Genomic DNA, 26,560 nt, shown 5'->3' on the forward strand with positions numbered 1-26,560 from the left:
CCGTGTTTTTCGTCGCTCGCTCCTCCGGAGACTCGTCGATGTAAAATACATGATGTACCAAACCGACGAGCCGGAAGAAAAAAAAAAGAAAAGAAAATCGAACTACGATGAGGAGGGTGGAGGGGTTGAAAACGATTGGGAGATCGCGGAAGAGGGTGAAAGGACAGGAGAGGGAGATTTAAAACACTCGACGAGACCGCGAGCGATTCAGCGAAGAATAATTACAACGCCATTCGTCTTTTGCTTTCGCGATAAAAGTCTCGTCGATAACGTATCAATGAAGAAGTCTCGTTTCTATCTTCCTTCCTTCTCGCGAATTTTCCACCGGACGCCTGCTTTAAGTTTCTCGAGTTCAGACGTTCGATCGATACCACGTTCGTTCGTTTGGAATAGAAGAAAATAGAGGGTTTATGGGAGAAGGTTAATATGTATATCCAATTTCCTTGCGACAACTATTTGATATTCAACTTCTGGTCGCCGTTTAAAACGCTTGCCATGCTGAAATAGCGCTGGAAACGGTTTAAGACGACGAAACACGGGAACGGAAACGAGTGTAAGGAGGAACTAAAACATTCAGCCACGTTGTATTTCTTCCGCGAAAGAATAATTACGACGGTATTCTTTCTCGTCCTCGAGATAGAGACCTTCATCGACAAGTTACGTTAGAAAGCAAGAGGAAGAGAATTTTTATCCTTTTATTCTCGGTCCGACAAATTTATAAGTTTTATTTAAAATAAGCAGAGAAGCTTTTCTTCTGGCGATAAAAAGTTTTATCTTAGTGAATGTTTATCGCTATGTACCATTTTCAAGCTGCAAATTTTCTGTTTCATATAAAATTTGAATCTTTTAATATCCATCTACGCAAGATTTTTAAGATTTAGTAAAACACGAGTCACTAAAAATTAGAAATTTCATAAGCCACAATCCGATACAGTGATGCTTACATTATTTCAATTAACTTTTAGATTACTACCAACGATGTCCCATCAGGAATCTAAGAGGAGTACCTCGAAAGATTTAAAAATTTAAAGAGAACTTAAGCCGATTACCGAACACAACCAAACAAACCTTCCTAAAAACCTGTTTATTCCTTCTTTTGAATAAAAAAGCTTCCTAAAATGGTCCCGAGCTAAGAACAATTACGCCATCCCCATTACTTTTCCCATTCTCCTTCATCTAAATCGTGCCATAGTTGCCAACGCTCTTCCATCTCTAAAATTAATCGTTCGCCACCCTTCGACGTTCTCATCCCTTGTTGTCATCCCGCTTTTTTTCATGATGAATAACGTTGTCTGGTTAAAAAAGGAAAGTGGCTGGTTCTTGGACCTCGACGACGAGCAACGTTACCAATTTCCCGGCGCATTAACGCCGGATTAACTCGGTCCACAAGTAGATTCATAGTGTTCGTCTTTCCCGCAAGTCACAACGTCGCGACGCGTTTATCGGGCATCGCAAGACGACGACAAAGTCGAGGGACGCGTCTTGTGTACCAGACCACCACAGGGGTCGGGGACCTTTATCGATAAGGCTGATTGATAACGCGGCTACTAGGCGCCCCGTGGATTCAGATCTCCCTGTTGCCCTCGTGGATTCTAATGAGCGACGTGGAACGGAAGGGCGGACGGCAATCTGATTTCCCCGACAGCGAGGTGGGCGTTTAGGGCGTGTGTTTCCACGGGTGTGAGGATGATTCTTCTTCAGAATTCTTTTCGCTGGTTTCATTATAGAAAATTGATGATCGGAATCCGTGGATATAATAGTAGTGGACAAAAGAATGTTGAAGAGATACGTAGTACAAAGAGGTGCCATAATTTTATCAAATGGAATTATACTTGACAAGAGCAATGAATAAATGAAATTGTAACCCAGGATGGATGACTGTTAGCAACATAGTAGAAAATGTTTAGTACAAATACAAAGTGTTCGGTATTAATATTCATGGAGAAGTAATTTTAAATCTTAGTTTGTCCACTACTGTAGAAAGACCAATCTTTTGCGTTCGTGTGTCTACACTCAACCACGAGGACGTTTTTATTACTTTTCATTACTTTATTTTGTTATATGGGGGTAGATCGTGTACAGATTCACGAAAATATTCGAACACTTATCGACATCCTTTTACGAATATATGGCGTGTGGTATACGAAGTATTTTGAAATTTCATTGACGCTATTAATGAGACTCGACCAACATGGTTATATCGGTAAAGTTTGTAACAAAATGTGTGAGGGACACAATCAAGGGATCAATATCAGCGTGTTTTTGATGAAAAATAAAATTGTAACTTGAAAGATAAGACTCATTTTTGTAAGTAAATTTTCTCGTCATTCGAAATATCTTACATATATGTAGTATCGAAAAGAGGGAGGTGTACGTTCTGTTACGCTGCGAGGTTTTAGTATAGGTCGCGTTTTCGGCCGTCACTCGTGGTCATACAATGTCGCAGGCGGATCGCCTTGTCTGACCGACGAGGGACATACAATGTATCGACGAGCGCATCCAAGCAGCGACTTTTAGAAACGTCGATTTCGGCCGCTTGTTTCAAAAGAGTGCGGCATATGTGATCATAGGCGTGAACGGTGGCGTGATCCGAGAATAGTGGGAGTCGTCTCCCAGAGAAGACCAAGAAATGATCTAAGATGAGTAGTTCTTTTTGAAGATTCTAAGAGCACACGTCGAGAGGTCGGATGTACAAAGCCGCTAAGCCGAACGAACACGTTGACATTGTTTATCACTGAATAATTTGTCATTCTTTATTATTATATTCATCGTTATTAAATACACAAACTATATCAACTTGTTAACAAATAAAGCATCCTTACTTGTCCTTCCTCTAGACCCATTTAAGTTACTACATATATTTTCAGATATCCTGTATATTTTAATAAATGTAATAGATATGGGATCGATGACGATTGGAATCATTTACGCGAACGGGATAATGGAAGAAATGTTAATGGTAAATTTGTATATATATCATGTCTTGAGAATTCGATATCCGATTTAATTATTCTTGATTTTAATGAGAACAGGGGATGGGCGTCGCGTTTTAACGAGCGGATTTATTCGAGAAAGTTAACAGGAGGGATAATTACCGCGCCATTTTCCAGCTGAATTTTCGATTCGCTTATCCGAAACACGGTATCTTGAAAATCCGAGCTCGTGCCTCTTAGCCTCAGTGCCGCATAATGGGAGAGAACCGAAAGTAGAGTCTTGCGTTTCACCAGTGACGCTTATGTAACGTTTTGATGAGTGGAATAGCTCGCAAAGTTAACAATGAGAATGTTTGTTGCACAACTTCCCAGGGAGCTCTCATACTCCGATTTCCCCGTTCAAACATCGTAGCTTAGAAACGTGAACTTTGCTGGTCTCGCGGTTCAAACCCATTTACCGAGATCCAAATTTAATTTTCAATCTCTGCTGCACGCTTCGATGATTGCGTGATTAACACACCGCGGTAGCGAGTATCGCGCTGCTTTTTCTTCGAAATTTCAACTTCTCGTATTCAAAACGTGCACTGGCTCGCGTACGTATTTGAACAAACACTCACGGAAGACTTTTATGTCTGTATTTTACGTGTTGCATAAAGGAATTTGAAATTTGATTAGCACATTGATGACCGTCATAACTATATTAGCAAAATTTGAAGCCAATCATTGACTCGTTTCAAACTTTATCAATACGATCGTGACAGTCGAGTTTCGTGACAGAGCTTGTAAAATTTCAAAATGTTCCGTATAAACGATAACGCAACAAAATTTATTCATAAAACGTATCTACAAGTGTTCGAATACTTTCCGTGTGTCTTTACGAGCGCGAAATAAACTGCAGTTTCGAAATTGGATATCACTCGAGATTTATTATTTCGATTTATCGCAAATTTCATCCTCGATATCCAGCGAATTCCAATTTCCCGATTTATATTTTACAACGTAAAACAGAAATATTCCAATTATCTCTATGCTCGCGCAAATTCCGCTAAAATACGATTTTCAGTCCTGTCCACCCATTTCCGCCCTCTACTCTTAACACAATCTCCTTGTGAATCGACGCAACGAACCCCATACCGAATTCCAAAGACCATTCCATTCCCCTTCTAAAACATCTTGCTGTAAAGCCGCGCTTCGGGCGAGCGATTCGCGCGCGAATCAAGTACAGTCGGGGGTGCATTAGCGCGTAGAGCGCGGGCTTCGCAAGGGACGGCTACTGGGAATGATTCCGGAGGCGTGAAATCGCCATGGCAGCACTCGTATCCGAGCGCAAGCGATGCGTGGTGACGCGCGCGCGGAATCCTCGCCGAGGAACGCGCTGCTGCCCCATCGAATTAGAAAGCGAAGGGTAGACGCGCGTGAAAACGCCGCGCCGACTCCGATCCTCGCGCGCGCGTCAACGACCGCTAACTTCGATCGTTCATTTCGTTTCCAGCCTCCAGTTTCGGCTGCAGTACGGCTTCCCTCTTCGACGAGCAATTACGCAGCGTCGACGCTGTTCCTGAAGTCTGCCACTTCCGGTGACATTAAAACGGACGCGCCGCTAATGCCGCGTTTCGTTGATGAAACATGGTTGTTGCTTCTTGATTTTTTATTTCTGGTTTGGGCAATAGGACGAGGAAGCTGATTACACTGTACGTCATAACGACATTCTGGTTATCGTTTATTTCTTAAAACAGAGACATGAAAGTGATTCAAAATATAGTCTCATTCTTCATTTGATATTTAGTTACATACCCATTGATAATTTCTTTAAGTACTACTTAATGTCTTGAATAAAAAAACTGAATATCACGAAATTAGATTGCGTAAGTGGCAAAAAATGTTGTAGTATAATGATAGCAGAAGGCATTACCATTAACGTCACGAAGAAACATACCATTAGGAAGTAATCGTAGGTTGAATTCTCTCGAGAAGCAAAGTAGTCGAAGAAAAGAATGTGTAGCAGTGATACCGCAGATGCTTCGTACAAAATTGGTTCTTCTTTTTCAAACTTGTAGCATGATATCCCTCGTTCGCTTCTTTTTGCATGGTATCGGTGGTAAAACTCGAAGAAATTTGTTTCAGAATTTTTTACGTTAACGCGCTTTCTGGTTCAGATATCAGCGGATGAGGTCAGAGATGTTCGCGATTCCGTACCTCGAGGCAGTAACACCTACTTCCTCGTTGTATCTAAGATAGTCTGCACGTTGCCAAACATATGTTGTTTGTGGTAGTAAATTCTCTCAACCCTTCGGGCACGTCTCGATTCCTCCCTCCCATGCTTGTAAACCTACCGAAGTCGGGGAATCGGTTGAAATTCGTCGTCAGTAAATTACTCGTGCGATTGGCGGTCGTCATTTGGAAGGATTCGTCGAGACTGAAGACTCGTTCCAGCGGAACGAAAGGAAACGAGACGAAACGGAAGCCGCGACGATCGACTTCGCAGGTGAATCCGTAGGTGACGTCCCAGGGGGTGTGCGCCGGGTACAAAGGGCGAACCAGTAGCAAAAACTGTGAAGCGCTCTGTAGAATTTTCAATAAGGCGGGGTCGGAAGAAGAAGATTAATGCAACGCCGCCGGGGGACCTTAGGAGACGACAGCGACATGACTGTCAAAAGAACATCCCCAGAGGCGAGGTCCATTCGCTCCTGCGAGTCCGCAATCCCCGTTCTGGGCCACCATCTTTCTCTTCTTTCTCTACTTCCACTTCTGTTTCGTCTCGTTCTCGCCAGACCTGCTCTTTGCCCTTTCCCTCGATGGTTTCTCTCCTTTCCGTCTCTTCCTCGGCCTCTCGTTAACCCCTTCTTCGGATGAAGAGTTTTCCCTTCGCCGATCTTATAAGTTTACCTCCCTTGTTCTTTTCGTGACTCTTCCCAAGTGTTGTTTCGTTTACTCTGCTCTTTGTATGAGGGCGAAAAGTTTGTAAGTAGAAGAACTATATGTGTGTTTGTATCCATAGATGTTCAATGGATTTGTTGTATTTTTCCAGGTGAAAAGGAGCAAAGCAAATTAAGCAGACTTGGAAAGCAGAAATCTCGAGTCGTCTGGCTCCAGAAGTAGACGTCTGGAAAGTTGTCGTATAGCGGACCACGCACGAACAGGATATGACTCTGTACCAGCGACAGATTATCCAACATAAAAGACATAGCTCGGTAATGCTCTTGTAACTCATCATCGTTATGATTTCTCTCCTCTTTACACTTCTTTTTTCCCAGTTAGCCCTTGCTTATCTCATTAGTTTATATTCACCAAGCTCACAATATTATCTTTTTCCATGCCTTCCACGATACCTCTTTTTTTCAACCCTCGTTCTCTATTAAACTTCCGCTTCTCTTTGACATGTGACAGAGGTCTCTTCCAAACGATAGATCGTCTGGTACGAAGAACGTAGCTTAGAAATCATCGAATAAATTCAGCTTTACAACTTTTCCTTCTTCCTCTTCACATTTCCGCTTGCTAACATCTCCCCAATTAGCCGCTGCTTATCTCAGCAGCTTGTACTCTCCAAGCTCTCAATATTTACCCCTTCGTTCTTCTGCCCTAGCACCTTTTCCTCGAGCCCTTATCCTCCGTTAAACATCCACTCCCCTTTCATCGCGCTATCTCCCTCCTCCTCCATCCTCTCCTCCAAGAATCTTCTTTCTCTCATCCCCTGTTATCAAGAGTCTACTTCCGTCGAACCGTCTTTAGCTTTTCCCGCTTCCTTTTTATCTTCTCTTTGTCCCAGCGTCTGTCCCAGAAGAAGCGTACACGCGTGTGCAGGTGCAACCGCTTCGAGGCAACGGAGCGGACGATTCGCCGGAGAGGAAAAAAGTCTTGGCGCGGTCCAGCCCGTTGGAGGCTGTGCCGTGTGCCGACGGGGTGGTTCAAAGCGATCGCGGCAACTGCCATCCCTAACCTACAGGGGCGAACCTCGTCGGCCCCGAGACAAACCGCAATGCCTGCACGCTGTTCGATCAATCACATGCGTCGACGGATGCACGCGGTCACCGCATGCTGGCCCTCGAATCGAACACACCGCTCGTTCGTTTAACCCCTCGCCTCGTTAGGGCTGAAAGTTTCACGATCGAGGGTGACGATGATCACCGTGTCGCGTGGACGATGGATTTAGCAAGCGTAGAACGACAGAATTTGCGCTCTCTGTTGAAAGTTTGCAATTGTTATTGTATTTTATAAAAATCAAGCATTTAACCCTTTCGTGTTTAATGGAACGCGCATTAACGATCAAAAGTTTGAAACCACTTTGCATGTTTCTAGTTGCAGACTTTCTTATTAATTTATGGTCTATGGTCATTTCTTTGGTAGAAAATGTCATTTCTTCGTTGAAAAATCTTGCAAAGAAATTTTATTATACGTAATTAATACGAATTTATGATGTAAAGTGGCAAAGGAAAAGGGATTACTTACGAACGAAGGTGTACGTCTCAGTGAACGTACTCTATGCGGTTTTCTATGAAATAATGTGCGTCATTTTGGACTGGTTTAACATATTTGATTACACACTGCTTGACGATTGTGACGATAAAGTGATTGTATTTACTTGGCTACAACGACGGGCATCTCGTTTTTACGCTTGTAATCAGACTGCGGATATTTATGCATTTACGGGAAATTTAAAGCTGGAAAAATGCACAGAACGAACATGCAAAATATTCAAATTAAGGTAATAAATTTTCATTTTCATTTCCATTCTTTAATCTTGTTCATAAAAATATGAATCTACATAGATATCCACGATCTATGTGTAATTGAACGATTTTATAAACATTTTATGCTAACCATCCAGCATAATTGCAAATTAATAACGAAATTAGAGAATTCATCAAAGACGTAAATTTTTGGCCAATTAATTCGCTGTTTTTAAGGAACCAGTGAAGAAACGATAAATTATTCCCGTGTTTTGCACCGGTTCGTTCACGGAGCGAAGTAAATTCCTTTATGGAGTTGTTTTTTGAGTCTGACAAAGGGTTAAGTAGACCAACTAATCGATTAACCAGTCGATGGACCTCGGTGATAGTAAGTCTCTCGCGAGAAGCGTTCGAGTGAATATTTTAATGCGCATGTAACAAATAGAGCCACGTGGGCCAATCAGGCTTCTGCGAGAGATGTTTTAATAAATTTTTAATCCACTTCCCTGCAAATTGAAAAAAACTCGTTTATCGATTATCGCGCCCCCGTTAATTATTCCATCGATTTCTCCACGACTATTCAACTATTACACGAGAATGTAAAAATCCCGAAAGTATATAAATCCTTATTTAACGTCAAGAAACGCGATAATCACAATACTACCGTTTCGGTACATTTATTTTTCAATGAATATTAAAAAAAGAAACCGTTCCAAGCTTAGTTCCCTCTAAAGTCACCCCTTCGACCGTTATCGCTATCGTTAATCAATTAATCGCTCCGACGGTCTTTGCGCGTGCAAGGAGAAAAAACACGCAAAGGGTGAAGTCTGCCAAGAAAAAAAGAGGAAATAATAAGAAAAGAAAAAAGAAAGCCTCGCTAAGGAGCGGAAGCAGGGGTAGAGTCGATAAAGGGGCTGGCCTCGAAAGTCAACTCGAGAGGCAAGACGAAGAGGAAGTTTCTACGACGTTATAAAGATAACCGCGTAAAAACGAACGACCATAATCGAGAAACGAGTAGAGGAGTCGCGTCACATCGAAGACACGCGAGCGTAACCGCGTCGAGCCGTATTCGTGCTTGAAATTCCGCGTTAAGCGGCTTCGACTTGGAAACGCGTCCACCCCCGTACGCCAGCGACTTCCGGCTTTCCACTTTGGTGAACGGTTTCGCAACTACACGACGTCACCCGCAGGAATTATGGGACGTGCTCGCCGACCGAACGGAAATATTTTAATATAGCAACGGGGATGCGTTTTAATATACATGGGACTAGCTGCTGGGCGTTTCAGCTACATCGTGAAGCTTCTCTGAGCTCGCTCGCTAAAGGGCTGGACAGAAGGGATTTTTATGGGTTCCATCGAAGAAACCAAGCTAAACCTGCTGGATTTATTGCGCCAAACTGGGTTGCAAATGTAGAAAGGGAAATTGAATTTCGTCTGTTAGAAAGCTAAAAGTTAAGTGGTTTATTGTCCGAGGAACTACTGTTTCTATTTGCGGCTTTTGTTGGAAACCTCGCACGCCAAGTTCAGCACCACCCACGCGGTGTGTTGTTAAGGGAATACTACGTAGCTCGATAAGGGAAAAATTGAGAGGGGTTGAAGGTTGCGTCGTTTAATCTTAAAATTCCTGCTGGAAATTACCTTCGTTGGGTGACCATAAAGAGCAATTTTGCAGCGAGCGGAAACATGAAAGTGCATTATTGTAGCAGCTTCTCCCGTGGTAAAGGGAACAAGGGTAGCCTTCTTCGCGGTATTATTCAAGACATAATACGAAATACAGATTGTATCATTTATCAGTAATATCTCGAATACCTTCGTCGCTTTCGAAGATATAACGAAACGCCTGGGGGCGAGATAAAAAAATATTATCTGATCTACGCTGCTCAAGGTCGTACGAAGGCTAGGTAAACGACATCGTAAACTCGGTACTATTTCAGAAATGTTAAAAAAAGAACCATTATTATGCGAGTCATAAAGAGGCAACTTTTTAACCCTTCGTGATATCCTAATATTGAAACGTAAAATAAAGATTCGAACTTTCTAGGAATTATATCCCCCTTTCTTTTTAATAACCACGTACTCAATTTCTACGATATTGTATTCTTCAAGAATTGATGCGATTAAATTATCGATAAGCAGCACGCAGGCGTTGAAAGAGAACCAAAGAACGAGAGAGAAAGGAAGGTGCGATGCATCTTCTCGAGGAGTTCGTTAAATCATCGTCAAGCGGATGGGTCTTGGAGCGATTAATTCGTGTCTAATTTTTGATCGCGCGCGCACGCTCATTAAATCCGTTCTCCTTTTCAGCACGTCGCGTGTTTTCCAGTAATCGAACGAAACGGCTGGTAATTTACGCGCGGCGCGTCCTGGCCGGACAAGTTATGTTATTTAATCCAATCGGCGTGTCAATTTGCACGTCAGGCTGGTTCGTCGTGAATTTCAAAGCGACCGCCCGAAGGTAGCTGCGGAGGGACTTGGAGAGATTCAACGAGTGCCGCTGTAAATATGTATTAAAAAATAAAAAAGAGATAAAACAGATAAAAAAACGGAGAGAAAAGATAAAAAAAAAGGAGGGCGAAGGATGGGGCAGAAAAAAATCGCTGAGAGCCCGAAGCGCGAGAACGAATCAGTTTTTCAGCGAAGTATAAATCTCGCCGCGGAAGAAAGGGAAAAAAAACGATACTTCAACCCGGGGCGCGTAATTATTTTAATGCGAATTGCGGCCACGGCGTTGCTGAAAATAATTCGCATCGATGATGGAATTATTTACACGCGATTCGCGTTGATGCTTGGTTTTTACGTCGGTTTTATTTCATCGTTTCGTATAATTCGATGGAATTTATAACACGCTCGTTTGCCGCGAATCGCGATGATTATTATTATTCCGTGTGACTGGCTGCTTTAGCTGCAGATTTTCTGCCCATTGATTCTTGCCAGTTTATTTTGCAAGTTTATTTTCAGCGACGCGACGAGCGTGAAAGTCTGCGTCGACCGACGGGTTTATTTTGAATGATTTTTACTTTTAACCCTTGCCGGTATTTTTAAATATCGCGCCACCAAGTTGCGGGCCGTGAGAAACGGAAAAAAGGAGAATGATCGATAGCGAAGCAGAATTCTACCTTAGCGACAAGCGCGTTCAAAGTTTCTCTGACGATGACATAGATGGTGCGCGCAGCTCGAATGGATCACCACGTGAATCGTGGATCCTTTCGGGGCGGGAAAACAGAAATTCATGCTTCAGACGTCAATTACGTTAATTTATAACATGACAAAATATATATTATATAACTTCGATTATTAAAATTTGCACGTACATCATTAGTTCTATTCGGATAACGGCGGCGGACAATAACACTGTCCTTCCTTCTCCGCAGCATAACGGGCCGCGCATTCCTTCAGCAAAATCTTAAACGGATGCGGAGTAACATTGTCAGAAGCTTCCAACAACTCCTCTGTCAATTTCTGATACTCTTCTTGCCGCTTAATTTCTTCCAAATACATCTTCTTATCTTCTTCAGCTTCTCTACGCTTCGCATCCTCGGCCCGTTTCCATTGTTCTTCCAAATCCTTTCTATAAGACAACATTTTCTCCATCTTTTCTTTTTTTGCATAAGCAGTCAACTTGGCCTCCGATTCTATTTGCTTCTCCAGCATTTCCTTTTCCAATTGACGCGCTTCCATCTCCTTCTTGTCATTCTCACACTTTATCCTCAGTTGTTCCTCACGACCTCGAAGAACATCCTCTAGAATCTTCATTTTAGCCTCTTTGAATTTCTGTACCGCAAGATTTCGTTTGCAAGCAGTGTCCTGCATTGACTTTTCTATTATTTTATCCACTTCCAAGTTTCTTCTAGCTTCCTCTTTCCGTAAATCTTCCAAATATTCGATGTAAGCGAGTAATTCTCTGCGAAGAGCGGCACTGGACTCTTTGATGGCGGACTGCTCTTTCGCTAATTCCTCCGCAGCGATGATTCCTCTCAAGCGGTCCATTTCCGCTTCGTGGCGTGCCTGCTCGGCTAACTTCCGCTTGGCTACCAGAATCTGTTCCTGTAGATCCTTCTTCAGCTCCTCTCTCTTCTGACGTTCTTTCTCGAGTTCCTCAAGCTCTTCTTCGCGAAGTTTCTCTATCAGACGTTGCATATGCTCTCTGTCTTCCACATGTATTTGCTTCTTTTGCTCCTCCAGAGCTAACTTTCCTGCTACTTGGTTCGCCAGGATGGTCATATTCACTTGTTCCGTTAGGCAACGTCTTTTCGCTTCCTCGACCTCTCTCTGTTTCTTCGCTTCCACTTCCTTCAACATCAACTGGTGCCAAAGATTGTCTAATTCTTTATCTGCTTGTCTCTTGGCTTCGTTAGCCGCCATTTGGGCCAGATTTCCCTGTTTTGCATCGATCACTGATTTCTTCGAGCGGCTGTTACGAATTTCAGGACATTGAGCTATATACTGTTGCATTCTCTTCGCAGCTACCACTGCTAGACGTTTCTCTTCCTCTTCCTTGCGGATTTCTTCTATCGAACGACGCATGTCGTCCATCCTCGCGTCGTCGCCGTGCTGAGCCTGGTATATCACCTCGTGAATCAGCCCCATCTCTTCATTCAACAGTAACTCGCGAAGTTTTTCTCGCCGCGCATTCACGCCGTCCTCGAAAGATGCTAATCCTGGAGAATCATCGGTTTTTGACAGTGATTTTATTGGAGAAAAAGGATTCGAGATGAGTTATAACATTTTTATCAGCGATATTAACGTTTCTGTAGAAGTAGGAAAGAAAGATCTAACAAAGCTTAAATTTTGAACAACCGAGAGAATTTTTTTTTTAATTTCCTAAATGATTTATGGTCTTCTAAATCTAAACTTCCTTCCTTCTTCCCTTTTATCTAAAAAATTTACCTAATTTTAAAAACACCGCATTCCGAATCCTTCTCATCATACACCATACAACTACAAGCACACCATCGCTAATCCTGCACGCACCTCTTACTTTAATACTCCTGCTGATCAACAACCTAACGTCCCTCACTAGTACCTTGCTGAACTCGCTGCCACACGCTCTTCTTCTTGATTTTGCTGTTCGTTTGGTTCTCGAACTCCAGAATTTTCGTCAAATGTTCATACTCCCTCTCCTTCTGCAGTCGATGTTCCTCGTACGATTCCGGGATCTTCACTGTTTTGCAACCCGATCTTTCGCGCAATCTGTATCCCCAAGGCGCGTTCAGACTACCAATTGCAACCGTAGGATGCTTCCTCGGCTTCAGAGGACCGCATTGCGTCTCCTCCACCTTGAAGAAACTCATCTCGTTCGATTGGAGGTTAGAAACGTTGAAACGATGGACGTTTAACGCTACGATCCTTGGCAGGTCAAAGAGAGCGAACCTCTGTTTACCGTTACTACGACGACCAGTCCTATTGAATTAATATTTGGACCTGTTGAGAGGGCGGGGGTTGATTTGCAACGGTGGTCTGGTTGCGGTTCGGTTAGGCTGGGTACACTTGGATGTTGCTCAATGCTGTGGAACGTGACTGATGCGCACGAACACGCTCCAAGGTGGTGAATAGGTGTTCTAAAGGGCCGACTTCGGCGTGGTAATTGGATCATTACTGGGAATTAATGGGCTATCAATGGGGTGGCCCGTTTTTCTCGCGTGCCCGTCAAACGTTCAGTGGTTCGAGCATATCGTTGTATTCGTCTGCTTCTTAGGCGTTTCAGCTTCTTTTTCAATTAGTTATAATAATTATTAATTAATTAGTTAGTGATCTGTCTTGGTGAAAAAGTGTAATAAACCTGAAGCAATGGCAAATAAAAATATGAATACATGATTGTAAAATTGCCACTTTGCTATTTAACTTTCTTTTTTATCCAGTTCGGATTAATTATTCTCTGCTTGAAAAACGTACAGCAAACATTTTCTCTGCAGGATTCTTGACTTCGCGTCAAAGAAATGTTAAAAATTCACTGAACCATCGAGCACCTTTGACCAGGTTTACACACGGGAAATCAATTACCAGGGGGAAATCGTCGGATCAGAAGCAACAGTAGCCTGGCGGCAGAGACAAGAAGCGAGAGGAGCGATGCCGCAAACTCGACGGCAAAGTGCTAACATTGCACGCCGTCAGAAGTTCAAGACTTCGACGTTGGCTCGTCTTTCAAGTTCATCGAGTTTACGAGACTCCGTGTAGTTCGATTACACGCCCCCAGCCATGACTGTAACGCAATATCTATATCGAAGTAATCAAGCTCACAATATCCCCGATTTAGGCAGGAAATTTCGCCGGTAGACGGGGTGGCTGCACGCGTCGATTCAGGAATTACACGCTCTGGCTCCGGTTTCTCTCGAGTGAAACGCAGCCATACATTTCCTATGCATATTTGTTCGCTGTGAAATTTCATCGAAGGTTTACAAAACGACTGTTGCGCGAGAAGAGGAATTGTCTTGGATGAGAAGGAATCAATAAAAACATGGAATTTTTAGCTTCAATTAATCGTGAATCTTGTTGGGATTGTTGTACAACTTTGAACGCATATAGAATTAATTTCAAACGCGAGAGCAATAAATAAAAGAAGAAGAATGATTCTCCATTCCATTGAATCTATTGTACTCGATATAAGACAAGAAAACTGAACATAAGATAAATAAGAACATAAACAAGAAAATAAATAAAGCATTGCAAATTCTCTATATTCACCTCACAGTTCTAGCAGCGTCGTAAAAGTTTCACTAAGGACAGAGGAAACTGAATTGCGCCAAATTGAAGCGCGAAGATTTCCTCAGCCGCCTGGTAACTGGATCGAACTATTCGTTATTCAATTATTATAGATAGTTCATCCTGATTGCCGATGGATGGAGTTTGGTTTCCAACGATTTCTTGAAAGTGACTATGGTATCGTTAGTGCTAATCACTGGGCCGGTAATCGGCGTGCACCATACTAACCTGGCGTAGGGGATACCATGATCAACGAGGTGGTTCCCCCAGGCATGAGGCCACAAGCTGAAGCCTGTAAGTACTCCTAACGTGAGTATTTGTGCGTTCAATTTTTGGTAATGTGGGGTTCACGCGGGAACGCGTAGACCCCATGTCATAATCCCTAAACGAAAGCCCTGTATAATTTTCATCGATCAAGCAATCGCGTTACTTTCTCTAATTAAACGAGTAAAATATGGTACAATATTTTTGACTCAAGCAGATGATGTAAAATAATACTTGCATGATGCAAGAGAAGTGGAAATAATTGGAAAGGGTGAGAAAATATTTATCTCTGATAATATGCTGTTTCTCATGTAGCAAGGAAAACAAAGGATTCTGATGGTCCAGATTAGGCAAAATCCTGGTACGATCTCTCGGTAAAACATCCTCTGCATGGGAACATCCTAATTACCAAGATACTGTGTAGCTGGAGCACCTCAAAAGTCACAGACCTAGTCTATCGACGAATCCTTGTTCCAATCCTCAGTCTCCACACCGAGAACCAATCATCTTCGCGGAAAGCTCATCTTCAACACCTTCAAACCTCCACCTTCTAGCATCATCGAATCTCTCGTTCCTCTGAAATCGAGCGTAACACGCGACCTACTTCTGTAGACTAGCTCTGCAACGTGACGATTACGAGGTCTTCTTTAAACCAGCGGCTTCGACCGGTGAAAAGTCGCGTTTCTGGCGTACGTGTCGCGCTCGAGGAACGAAGAGACAGACGTTGTAAGAAGCGGTCGCTCTTCGAAAGAGGCAGATGAGAAGTCTTTGCCAGAGAAACTGACGAGTGGCGCGCAGCACATCGTCCAACTCACCTAGTTCCATCGCGGAATAGTCGGCCAGGAATCCTCTCTTGAGACATTGACATTTCTTATTGCGCAGAGCTTAACGTAACCCCCCAAGTGTTCCTCGGACAACGGAAAGAATCGCTCGAGGGTGAACGAACAAGCCGGCTAGAGTAGACATTCACAAAGGAGATATGTGTCGTTTGATCGTCGGGGATCTTCGACTGGAAATAGGTCGAAAAGAGCGCGGCTTGGTCGTGTCATCGACTACTGCAAACGCTGACGATTGCTGATTGATGATCAGGAGATGGGGTCGTGATTAATGTGCATGGAACATAAAACGATTCTCCTTGGTATCGTAACAACTCTCTGCCTTTAATCAAGACGAATAGGCGCATGGCCGGTGTGTTAATCAAGCACTGTTTTGATTAGTCTTTACAGATTCGTACTTAGATGTACACAGTATCACGACGACACATCGATGTTGTCATAGACGATGCATGTTACATACAGAAATTCGACATATCTTATTAACGACGTAGTACAGTGACACAAAGTATGCTTTAATGGTTGCTTGCGTGGGGTTGTAATTGTTCTATCACGTAGAATATCCGTGTGACGAGAGCCTTAACCGACATCGTGTGCGCTTCACGCAATTTGTCCCCAGATCTCGATTGATTAAAATGGCAAGCGAAGCTGAAGATCCCTGGAATTTCGTTCTTCGCTGATAACTCGTCCGTACGTTTGATAATGAGCGTGGTTTGTCGACGAAATCGGGTTTGAAGGAAGTCATCTTCTGGTAGCGTGGCAAAGTTTTCGAGCATTCCGATTGTTGTTTCGTTCGAAAAGAATTTGCAGAGATGAATGTTCGAATATTGAATCGATCAGCGACTGATTGAGTGTGAAGATAGCTATAGTCATTATAGAGTTAGATTTCTTATCACTATAAGAAATTGCCTACCGACAACGGGCAATCATCCAAATTTCCATCGAACATTTAACTCTTTTCTTTTTTCTTTACAAAAATGCGTGTTCTAGATTATAATAGAAAATAAACTATAACTAATAATAAAGGTCAAAAATGGTAGAAGGTGGTTAAAATCGAGAAGTCTCGAGGAAGCATGATACATAAGGATAAGGGAAGAATCGGTTAAAAGCATGCAGCGATTCAAAGCACGATGAAGCGAGTAAAAAAGAAAGGAATATAACTGTTACAGGACAGAGCATGCTGAACGTACAATGAAACGATTTCTATAGATATAGTACAGCCTAACGTGTATATGATCGTGATGGAACGTAGTAGCAAAGGCACGATTCTCTCTTATCATGAACCGACGTATATCTAAGATCGCTACGATCCTCTCGTTTGAACAATGCCAACGATTTTCTGGAATAAATATAAAAAAATTTAAAAAAAAAAAAGAAAGTTGGATCAATTACGTCGAGGATCGTAGCAGCGTGTCAACCTAGGTGCCTATTTATGGAAACGATCTTCAAGTCTCGATCGATCATCCACCAAATCCTCGATTTTTATTTATAATTTTTCTTCGTCATGATCTAAAAAATAAATAATTGCACGATTGCATCGAGAGAACGGCGGATGAATCGACGAAAATTGGGATTCCTGTCGGGCACGTTAATGGACACCTAATCCTACCACGATTCTCGATTACATCTCGGTTGTTATATCCCTGTTCCTACGTAAGGTAGGAACCAATTATCAACCCTACTAGGTTCATCGAGGATCGTAGCAGGGCAATCGAATGACGATCGTTGAACGAGCGTTATGGGATGGTCACCGGCGAACAAATTTCCCTAACTAATTGCAATATTGACTCCTCGTATACGTGTTAGCGGTTAAATTAAATCTCGACGATTACAATCGAAACACGATAAACGACCTCTGACCTCAACACGACCTAAAGAACGATCTCTGGAATAAATAAAAACGATCATCTTCTCAAAAGAAAAAGATTCCAGCTACCGTTCCGTACTTTCTTCCGTCGCCTAAGCGAGAACGATGATAGATTTGATAATGAATTATAACGCTATATTATAATACTATAATGATAGTAATTATAATAATAACGCTTGTTAACGATCGAAGATCGCGGTTTCTGTGGTAGAACGCTAAGGCGTAGAGCTGGAACCGGTGGTCGCGGATGGTATAACCGTTGGCGCTGAACCGGAAGGGGGCATCGTCGGTGGCGCGTACGGACTTCCGCAGAGTTGGTCCGCGATCCTTCCACCTTCGCGAAGTCCGCTCAAAAAAGCACCGTGCACGGTTGCCGGATAATTTCGTATGGTATGCTCGCCTGAAAGCACAAATCGTTTCGCCATCGTGTTAAAGAATCAATGGAAATTGAATGCCACTGCGGTAGCTGTGGGCGAGAGGGATTTTTTTTTCTTTCTCTGGGTTTTGAAGATGATCACCGTGGTAGATTTAGGGGACCGATAGCTCGAGGATACGAGAATGGAAATTGTAATTTTCAGGGGTTTGTCGATGGATACGCGATTTTGGAGAAGAGAAAAGTGTTGGTGCGAGATTTAGCTTGGTTCAAATCGTAGGTTTCGGTGCTACTAGGAAACACGCGCAGAATTAAAGCAATGTTACTAATGATATTTATATAAAAACCAATTAAAATTATAAACTGTATTATTAACAGATGTATACATTGACTATGCTTTGTATATCGTAAAAACTGTTTGCGGAATTCTATAAACTACAACTCGGAATTTCTTTGATATCATTGGAGAGTAACTTATTATACAAGGGGACATAGATGCTTCGAATTCTAAAAAGTATGAAAAATAAAAAGCATCTCGCTTATCTCGAGATAAACGAATACCCTGTACAAAACTTTCTTGTCGAAAATAACTTCTTAAACCTATCACGAAACCATTAAATCTCCTTTGAAAAGACTATTCAAGGTAAAAGCCATGCAGAGAAAAGCACAACCCAGCCGCCTCAAAAAGATACGATTCACATCGTGGACACGGGAATTGCGCACTCTGTATCAGCCGGCAGACGCCGAAGTCCACTTCATTCGCTTCTCAAAAAGAAAAAAGGGGAAGAGGTGGGCGAGGTAGGTGGAGGTGAGCAACCGGTGAAAATATCGCGGAGGCTAAATATTTACCTGCGAAAAAGACCCTTGGTTGCAGTGGTGGGGCACCAGGGGTAGCAGGGGGTGCGACAGGCGCTGCCAGAAGATCATAATCGCTGCCGGAACTGCCGACCGCGACGAAGCTGTACGAACCTCTTGCCCACGGATCTGCCCGCCATCTCGTCACCACGCTTTCGCGAGGCTGTGGAACTACCTGGTTTCCAAAAATACCCTGAAAGCACAGCAGTACGTATTTTAAGCGGTAGAATTTTTTAAGCAAAATGAATCGGGAAATAAATATTCTAGGTACGGTGAAACTTTCATATCCGCGGGGTAAGTTACGAAACTCACCGCGAATAGTAACGGACGTTACAGTATTACGATGAATTTCAAAATTTTTATGATGAAATCTAAAATAACTACCAGTGGAAAAGAACAACGAAAATATAACAAAGATTATACTAGAGATATCATACTATTATTAATCACTGCTCATCATTATTCGACACTCAAATGAATTTGGCATCAAAATATTGAGAATTGATGGAAATTGGGAACTATCCTTGTTAGTATAAAATTTTGTAATTTAATTCACGCAGATACGATGGTTTTAATGTAAAATAATTATTTAAAGAAATTTACCTTCAAGACGGCGATGCAGCGGCCAACGATAACGTCATCGCTGACGTTCTCCATCACGCAGGCAGCCTCGCCAGCGACCAAAGCCAACAATACCGGTGCTTTATAAAGGTTCCAGAAGAGGAAGAGCTCACCACGTGACGCGGTCGTGCTGCCCACGTGGCCAAATAAATTGGCGGTCGGGTCCCAAAAGATCCGTTCGAAGCACAGCACCACCTGACGTGACGAATTCCCAGGAATTACTTCCTTGTTATGGCGGCACTTGCAGACTTGTCCACCGATTATTCTCGACTAAGGCACTGGTTTGACCCTCGTGGAGTCGTTTGGTCGACGAGTTTTAGGTCGACCAAAGTTTGAACGTATAAGGATAGAACTAGTGATAGAGTAAGTTTCTTTACGAATTAGCAAGATAAAGTTAGATATTTTTGAAAGGACGAGTTGATTTGAAATAACTTGCGAAGCTCCAGTTTTATGTGGTAAATGGTTGAATTTTCAATTACACCGAATATGTGTAATTTATATCTGACAAAGTGAAGGGAACTCGCAGTAGATGTTCGCAAGCTTGCTTGGAGAAAATATTATGTACCCGTTGGTTTTGGTAAATCCTTCGGTTTAAGGGTTGCTCACGTAAACGTTTACCACCGGTGCTTTGTTCCATAGATCATTCTCTTTACGGATTATTCGCCGTCGTTTAAGAGAATTACAAAATTCACAGGGAATATAACTATAGTATCTTTTGTAAAGCTTCCTAAATTCCAGTTTAAGCGACTTTGTATCAAAATCTCTTCGATACACATGTTGCATTCGTCCAGGATCCTTGCATTAAACTAAACTCACTGTATCTCTTCAACCATATACATAAAACACTTTCACTACTTTGTCAGGCTTCGCTTTTCGGATTTCAATTAGGCAACACACATGTTTGCTGCGTGTAATTCAATCTTTACATCATGCTATGTATCCATGCATCCATTCTGTATCATTTGTAATCCTATCCTTCAAATCGCTCGTCCTAATCCTCATACACAGCTTCAGAACCATCCCAGAAACATCACCGCGATAGAATCACCGATCCGAATGCTCCCCTCGGCCAATTTCCCTCTCGAAATAAAATCGCATCGGCCTGCAATCGGCGAACTCCTTGAACCACGAGGAGCTCCACTCTCCCACGGCGTAACATCGATTCGTAAATTACCCTCGGAATTGCCGAGAATTTATTCGAGTGGACGAGCTATCGGTCGAGAGATCCGGACAGCCGTGGCCCGTTTGGCCGTGCGATGAGCCTTTAATTTCGGGAGAGGGCCGGGGTCCCGGATCGAAGCGGTCGTAAACCGACTCTGGGAGGCCGTAAAAGGAACGTGTCCCGGCGTAAGAAGCGACACGAGCCACGTCACCGTTGCTCTCGCGACGAAAGAGACCGCCGGATCACAATATATCTCATTCCGAGCCGGTCGACAAGTTCGATCGTCGTTTTCGCCGGCCGTATAAATCAGACGGAGGAGCGACGCGAGCCAAAGACCGTTTACCTTATTTAAATTGCCGAAGCCGAGCCTCTGAATAGCCTGGGACTTCCAGTCCGGAAGCGGCGGGTTGAAGGCGACCGCGGACGGCGGGGCGGAAGCCTTCAGAACACCAAGAGGCAGCGTGACTAGCACCGCGTCCGCCTTGTACACCGTGTGATTTGTGTGGGGGCTACGAGAGGGTGCGGCCCATACCTCCACCCCGTTCACTCCGTATCGGACCGCCCTGGTCGCTGTATTCAACCGGATGTCCAGGCCCTCCGACAAAGCAACAGGTACGCACGAGTAGCCATTGCGAACTGAAAAATTGAAAATATAGATTTTTGAGAAAAATATGTGTGGTAATTATAAGAGAGAAAGAGAGAGAGAGAGAGACAGGCTGACCGACTGACAGAGAGAGAAGAGAGAGAGAGGGAGAGAAGGAGAGTTGTATATAGTAGTTGGTTACGAGGATGGTTGACAAATGAGAAGGTAATTGAGATTCGATGTGGTTGAGATTTGTGAGCGGGGGAGAGTCGGAGGTGGGGTAATGTTCGGAGGACTTGTGATTGGGGTGATAATAGAGGGGCATGATAGAGGGTAACGTGTTTCCTCGTTTCTGGGTTGTTAGTTACTGTGTGCGGGTTGTGTCGTTGTAATATGTACACATGTATGATCGCGTTAGATCGTAATTGGTACCAAACGATACATCAAAATAGGATGAAGTGTCCAAATCTCTGTTATTTAACCTGTGAATAAATTCAAAAAAATCTCTGATTTTTGGAATATCAAGGTGTCCTGTTTTAATGTACGAGCGTGTATAATATCATCGTATCATATCGTAATACTAAAATATACGTAAAATATGTTAATCTCATATCCCGATACTTGGAATTCTTTTTTCTTTGACGCATGAAGGAAGAAACATAAAATCTTTTCTGAATATTGAACAGCTCGAACATGTTCGACTCGTGGTATTCCTCTAAGAAAGATGGTATTTATATATCGTAGACGAGAACGACTTTTAACCAGCTACGAAATCTTCCAATTACTTTGAACGATGCAGCCCACCTGAAACTACGGATTCTGCATAACCTCGGAACCGAATTTCGATACACGAAATCTCGAAGCTCGCAATTATCGGAACGGATTACAAAACGAGCGAGCAGATAGCGTGTACTTTTCGGTCCGTGTTTCGAATTCGCGTGGTTCGCGCAAAGGTGGGCCGCGCGAGCGAGGTTGAAATTCCGCGGGCCGATGTCACCGGATACGATAAAGGCTCCATTACCAGTTAATTGGATATTTCGCATTAGCGCGGCCAAATCAGGACACCTGACGCGGTCCTAAATTCTCGTAAGCACATTCGAACCCCGTAACATCCGCTGCGCATGTACTAATAATGATACACAGGCGTCTCCACTTAGGGAGGTTAATTATGTTGATGGCCAGCAGCGTGCTAACAAGCGCCTCTCTCTGCTCTATCGGCAGATACCATCCAAGAGAAATTTAAATTTACACGACACCCTATATATCCCTATAATAATATCAAACAATCGTTTTTGAATTATTATTGGTCCACGATAATTCAGCAATCGAATCACTCCTTCGTTTCCATAATTCAATTTGTACAGAACATTTGTAAAAATTGGGCTGAAACTTGTAGAGCACGAAGCATGAAATACGCATTGACATATCTTGCGACCCCGAAACTAATGATATTTTGGCCCGCGTTTATTAAAGCCTAGTTGCTTATTTCGATGAATACTATGAGTATTGCTCAGATTATGCCGTATCGATTATGTTCATAGATGGAAAAAGAGGAAAGAAGCGTGTCAAATATTGCCATCTATCTTCATAGATTCATCTTTATAGAACTTCCTTGGGACTTACGCTTATTTAAGTCACTTTCTTCCAATAAATTTAGGAAAGTAACTATACTTTGTTTCTTTAAGTAGTTCGATGCTAATCACATATAATGAAACTGAGTAACTTGCTAAAGATACAGTTGATCAGATTGGCTGATATCTTTCCGAGGATTAAACTCAATTTTTTGAAACATCTTATACGCGTGTATAAAAACTGTACATTTTTTCGAGATAAAGTTGGTGAGAAGAATTTTCCATTATTCCCTTTCTTGTTGTTCCCGTTCGTGTGAATGTGACTGGACCTGATCCCATCGAAAAATTTATCGTCGCGTCGAACGACAGTCGCCTCGTCGTTTCGTTAATTCGACCGATTTAAATTCGACGTCGTCCCATTCACGGTGCCGTTTCTCCATGGTCTCCTGGTTCTGCGGGGAAGGTAACAGAGCCAGGACGAATCGAATTGGAAAAGAACGCGTCGCGCGGCCACGCGGTCCATGCCGATATCCGGTTGCGCGCGATTATTTGCGACGACGAAAACGCTCGTACGGTTGGATTCGTTATTACTTTAATTGGAATCCATTTGACTGGCGGCTACACCGGTGCCACGGGTAGACACCCGCTCGTGTCTGGCGTCGATTACAGAAACCCTTTCTAATAAGCGAGGGAATATTCAACAGCCAGCGAAGGGAACGCGGTCCGGTGCTACCAAAATTATGGTAAGTCGATCTCGACTCTCTCTTTCTCTTTCTCCACGCTGCCATCCTCATCTTGTTTCCTTTCGTTTCCCTTGTTTCGTTCTCTCTGTCTCCCGTTGGAATTGGAAATTAATTCCTTGCAATGAGGCAGCCGGTTCCGAGTCGATGAAAATTATCCGTGGAGAACGAACTTGATCCGGTTTCGGTTCTCTTCGTTTCCATTTATATCTTCCTCCTTTTTCCCCCATTTTGGAACTTTCCATTCGTTTGTTCGCAGTTATTCCCGTACTAGCAATATTTTTACTTTGAAGAAATTTAATTAATTCCTGGTTGTAGATATTTTTATGAGTGGATGAAATTATTGCTCTTTATTGGATCGTTTTCACGGCTACGATTAATCCTGTGCAACCAAAGCAGCAGTCGATATTTTATCTCCATAAGCTTAAGTTTAATAGATTACTTTCAAAATTCGTTCATTATTTGACGATGAATTTTTATATCCTCGTAATCAAAGGAATATGTTTCATGCAGTAGCTTTCTAACATTTCGCGTAACATGCATATTCCATACCAAATGTTTGCTTTGTAAAATAATTCTACGTTTATGAAAGATTTTAATCCCGATTAATCGTCCATTGTATTGCATTATATACGTAGCACATTGTGCTTACATTAGCTCCTAGTAATCATAAAAATCTGTTGTTATATTTGTTACAAACCCCTAATGTACCCAATTATAGAATTTCATGTTCATAATCCAGGCATTAAAAGTACCAAGAAATGAAGAAAATGTGGACGAAACAAAATGTATTAGATACATTTTACACGCTTAAATTTCAGAATGGTATGTAAAATGATTATTTTACTGGATCACTTTAGAAGATATTAGCAATTGGTAGAAGCCATTAATTAACAATGAACAGAGCCCGGTGTATTATTTACGTGCGCATATCTGGCTTCTGGAATGGCTCGATTTCAACGGGTTTCCTAAAATAACATCGAGCCGGGAAACGCATGTACCTCCATTATTGTTTGCTACTGTAACTCCGAATGCTCGTTCGGATGTTTACTTTCGGGCGGAACAAGCGTTTTGCTCGCCAGTAACGCAGACCGCACGCTGTCTTCCATCAGAGAATCATCTCTGAAAAATCTGGCAAACAAAAAATAAGCCGGAAGCCTATTCAATCCGGTCCCATTGCCGTTTTTCCGGCTTTCGTTCGTGAACAAACCCGCTGAATTTTTCAGCAGGCCGCGGACCAACTCTATTCTCGGCGAATGAAAAATTTGTACGCTGCATTTCCGTTCGCCTGGAACGTCTGCTCGCAACCGAGCTTTCGATTCACTTGAAAGACACGCTTCCACCATTGATACAGTTACAAGAAAAAGCCCTTCAATTCTGATTTAACCCAGACCCAAGGAAACAGCATTCGATAAAGGCAGGTAGATGAAGTGTTAAATATTCAGTTCAATTATTCAGCGGATATCCGATGCGTTTATAACATTTAATAATTTTGCCAATATAACTGGAGACGTGGAATCCTGCATTAATAAATAATGAAACCAGAATTTCAAAATAATTTCGATATTATCCTCCCTTTTATCGAAACTTTGATGGGTTGCTGTAATCTCTCTGATGGGATAGTTAAAAGGCGCTAGGCTTTGATAACAATAAGAAAGTTTCAAAAGAGAGGAAAAACTGCTATTAAATTAATTATTCTTCCAAGTAAGAAAGATTCGCCGTTAAAGCGGCATGTTCCGGTGAACGGGGTCCTCCAACGCAAGAGGCCCGCGGTTCCACCGGAACCGTCCCGGTGCCAGCGAACGCAAATATTTAACGAAGAATTTATCAGCATGTCGGTGGCCGTAGCGACGTGACGCGGAACGATCCGTGAAGGGAGAAAAGGCCGCCTCTCCTCTCGTTGTATCTTCGCCGCATCGAAGACGGCCCGCACTCTCGTGCTACTTCGTGCTACCCTCTCCCGTCTTGTCTTCCGTTTGATCTTTGCTCGCAGTATTTTTTGACGGCGAGTCGAACAATTTGTATGCCGCGCTGCTTTTCAATTTACATTTAAATTGGTTGCTTATGGCGTTCTGTCGTCTCGACAGGAGTCGAAGTGCAGCCGGGAGCGTAACAGCGAGGGACGCGCCTCGAGAACAGAGTGAAACGAGGACGAAACGCGTGTACCGTGTAACCAGGATAGAGATGGACGAACGAGGAGAGGGGAAAACAGGTGGAGAGAAGGGACGCGTAGCGTCGTCCTGGTCGAACAGTCAAATACTGAAACGGCCTCGAGAGAAACAGAGACTGGCAGAACTGTGCGGCGCGCCGCGCGAGTTCATCGCACCGGAGCAAAGCCGTGTGCCGCGTGTTTTTGCGCGCCACGTGAACGCATGCAGTTCGGGAACAGGACATATGAAATCGGGAAGAGGGTAGCTGCGGTTAGGAAACGTGCCCGTACACACGTCACACAGCAGTACGTTGCTCGAGTACCGATCTAGCGAATTTGAATCTCGTCGATTTGAATCGAAATCGAGCGTGCCGTGGTTCCGAGCTGCTTCCACTAAGCAGATTTACGAAAACTCTTCGTGAATAGGAGAAAAGGAAAGCGACAGATGCTCGGTTAAAAGAGCGGTTTCCTCTTTTCTTCGCCGATGATATAAATATTACTGATTCTTTCTTTGTGTTATAATTTCTGTGACGTTTTATCAATTGTGGCAAATGACAGAGAAATTTAGAACGTTTGTTGGGCTGTGTAAGAAAATTTATTTACTCGCAATTGTTAATAATAGAAACATAATATTTTCATACAACAAAACGACATAATAATATTTTCTAATCTATTTGTAAAAACGACACAGCGTAATAGTGTTCGAACCAGTTTCCCTACAAATAAATAGATTTATCGTTTAATTACGTGGAATATTTTGAAGCACCAAACAAATGATCAAAAGAGCGGTTTCCTCTTTTCTTCGCCGATGATATAAATATTACTGATTCTTTCTTTGTTTATAATTTCTATGACGTTTTATCAATTGTGACAAATAACAGAGAAATTAAGAACGTTTGTTGGGCTGTGTAAGAAAATTTATTTACTCGCAATTGTTAATAATAGAAACATAATATTTTCACACAACAAAACAACATAATAATATTTTTTAATCTATTTGTAAAAACTACACAGTGTAATAATGTTAGAACCAGTTTCCCTACAAATAAATAGATTTATCGTTTAATTACGTGAAATATTTTAAAGCACCAAACAAACGATACGCCAATTACATCTGCGAAAGATCAAAGATACGATCTAAAAGAACAGCAAAAGGACAAGTATGTTAATGAAATGAAAACGAACAGAGCTTGCCATAAAAACTCCGTAACTTATCCCGTGGAATTTAACAAATTAAACGCCC

The 26,560-nt window shown here is 42.6% G+C and overlaps 2 protein-coding genes and 1 non-coding gene across 3 annotated transcripts in view; 1 reads left to right on the forward strand and 2 right to left on the reverse strand.

Annotated features, from left to right (window-relative positions):
* Positions 1-4,629: 4,629 nt before the first annotated feature.
* Positions 4,630-15,551, reverse strand: LOC105666168 (trichohyalin-like). The gene is made up of 2 exons (XM_012313040.3): positions 12,624-15,551; positions 4,630-12,258 (listed from the first exon to the last, which is right to left on the reverse strand). The coding sequence occupies exons 1-2, from the start codon at positions 12,889-12,891 to the stop codon at positions 10,922-10,924; spliced, it is 1,605 nt and encodes a 534-aa protein (XP_012168430.3). The 5' UTR covers positions 12,892-15,551; the 3' UTR covers positions 4,630-10,921.
* Positions 14,520-14,671, forward strand: LOC125385885. The gene has a single exon (XR_007225616.1). It is a non-coding gene; the product is annotated as a U1 spliceosomal RNA (small nuclear RNA).
* A 147-nt stretch (positions 15,552-15,698) lies between the features above and the next one.
* Positions 15,699-26,560, reverse strand: part of LOC100647583 (lysine-specific histone demethylase 1A) — a 101,367-nt gene continuing 90,505 nt past the window's right edge. Inside the window, exons 11-14 of the mRNA XM_012312467.3 lie at positions 20,618-20,910; positions 19,095-19,307; positions 18,486-18,684; positions 15,699-17,663 (exon numbers count right to left, since the gene is read on the reverse strand). Of these exons, the coding sequence (XP_012167857.1) occupies positions 17,479-17,663; positions 18,486-18,684; positions 19,095-19,307; positions 20,618-20,910 (890 nt within the window). The 3' untranslated portion in view covers positions 15,699-17,478. The remainder of the gene's footprint in view (positions 17,664-18,485; positions 18,685-19,094; positions 19,308-20,617; positions 20,911-26,560) is intronic.

This window comes from Bombus terrestris, chromosome 10 (genome assembly GCF_910591885.1).
Source record: "Bombus terrestris chromosome 10, iyBomTerr1.2, whole genome shotgun sequence".
In the NCBI taxonomy this organism is placed as follows: domain Eukaryota; kingdom Metazoa; phylum Arthropoda; class Insecta; order Hymenoptera; family Apidae; genus Bombus; species Bombus terrestris.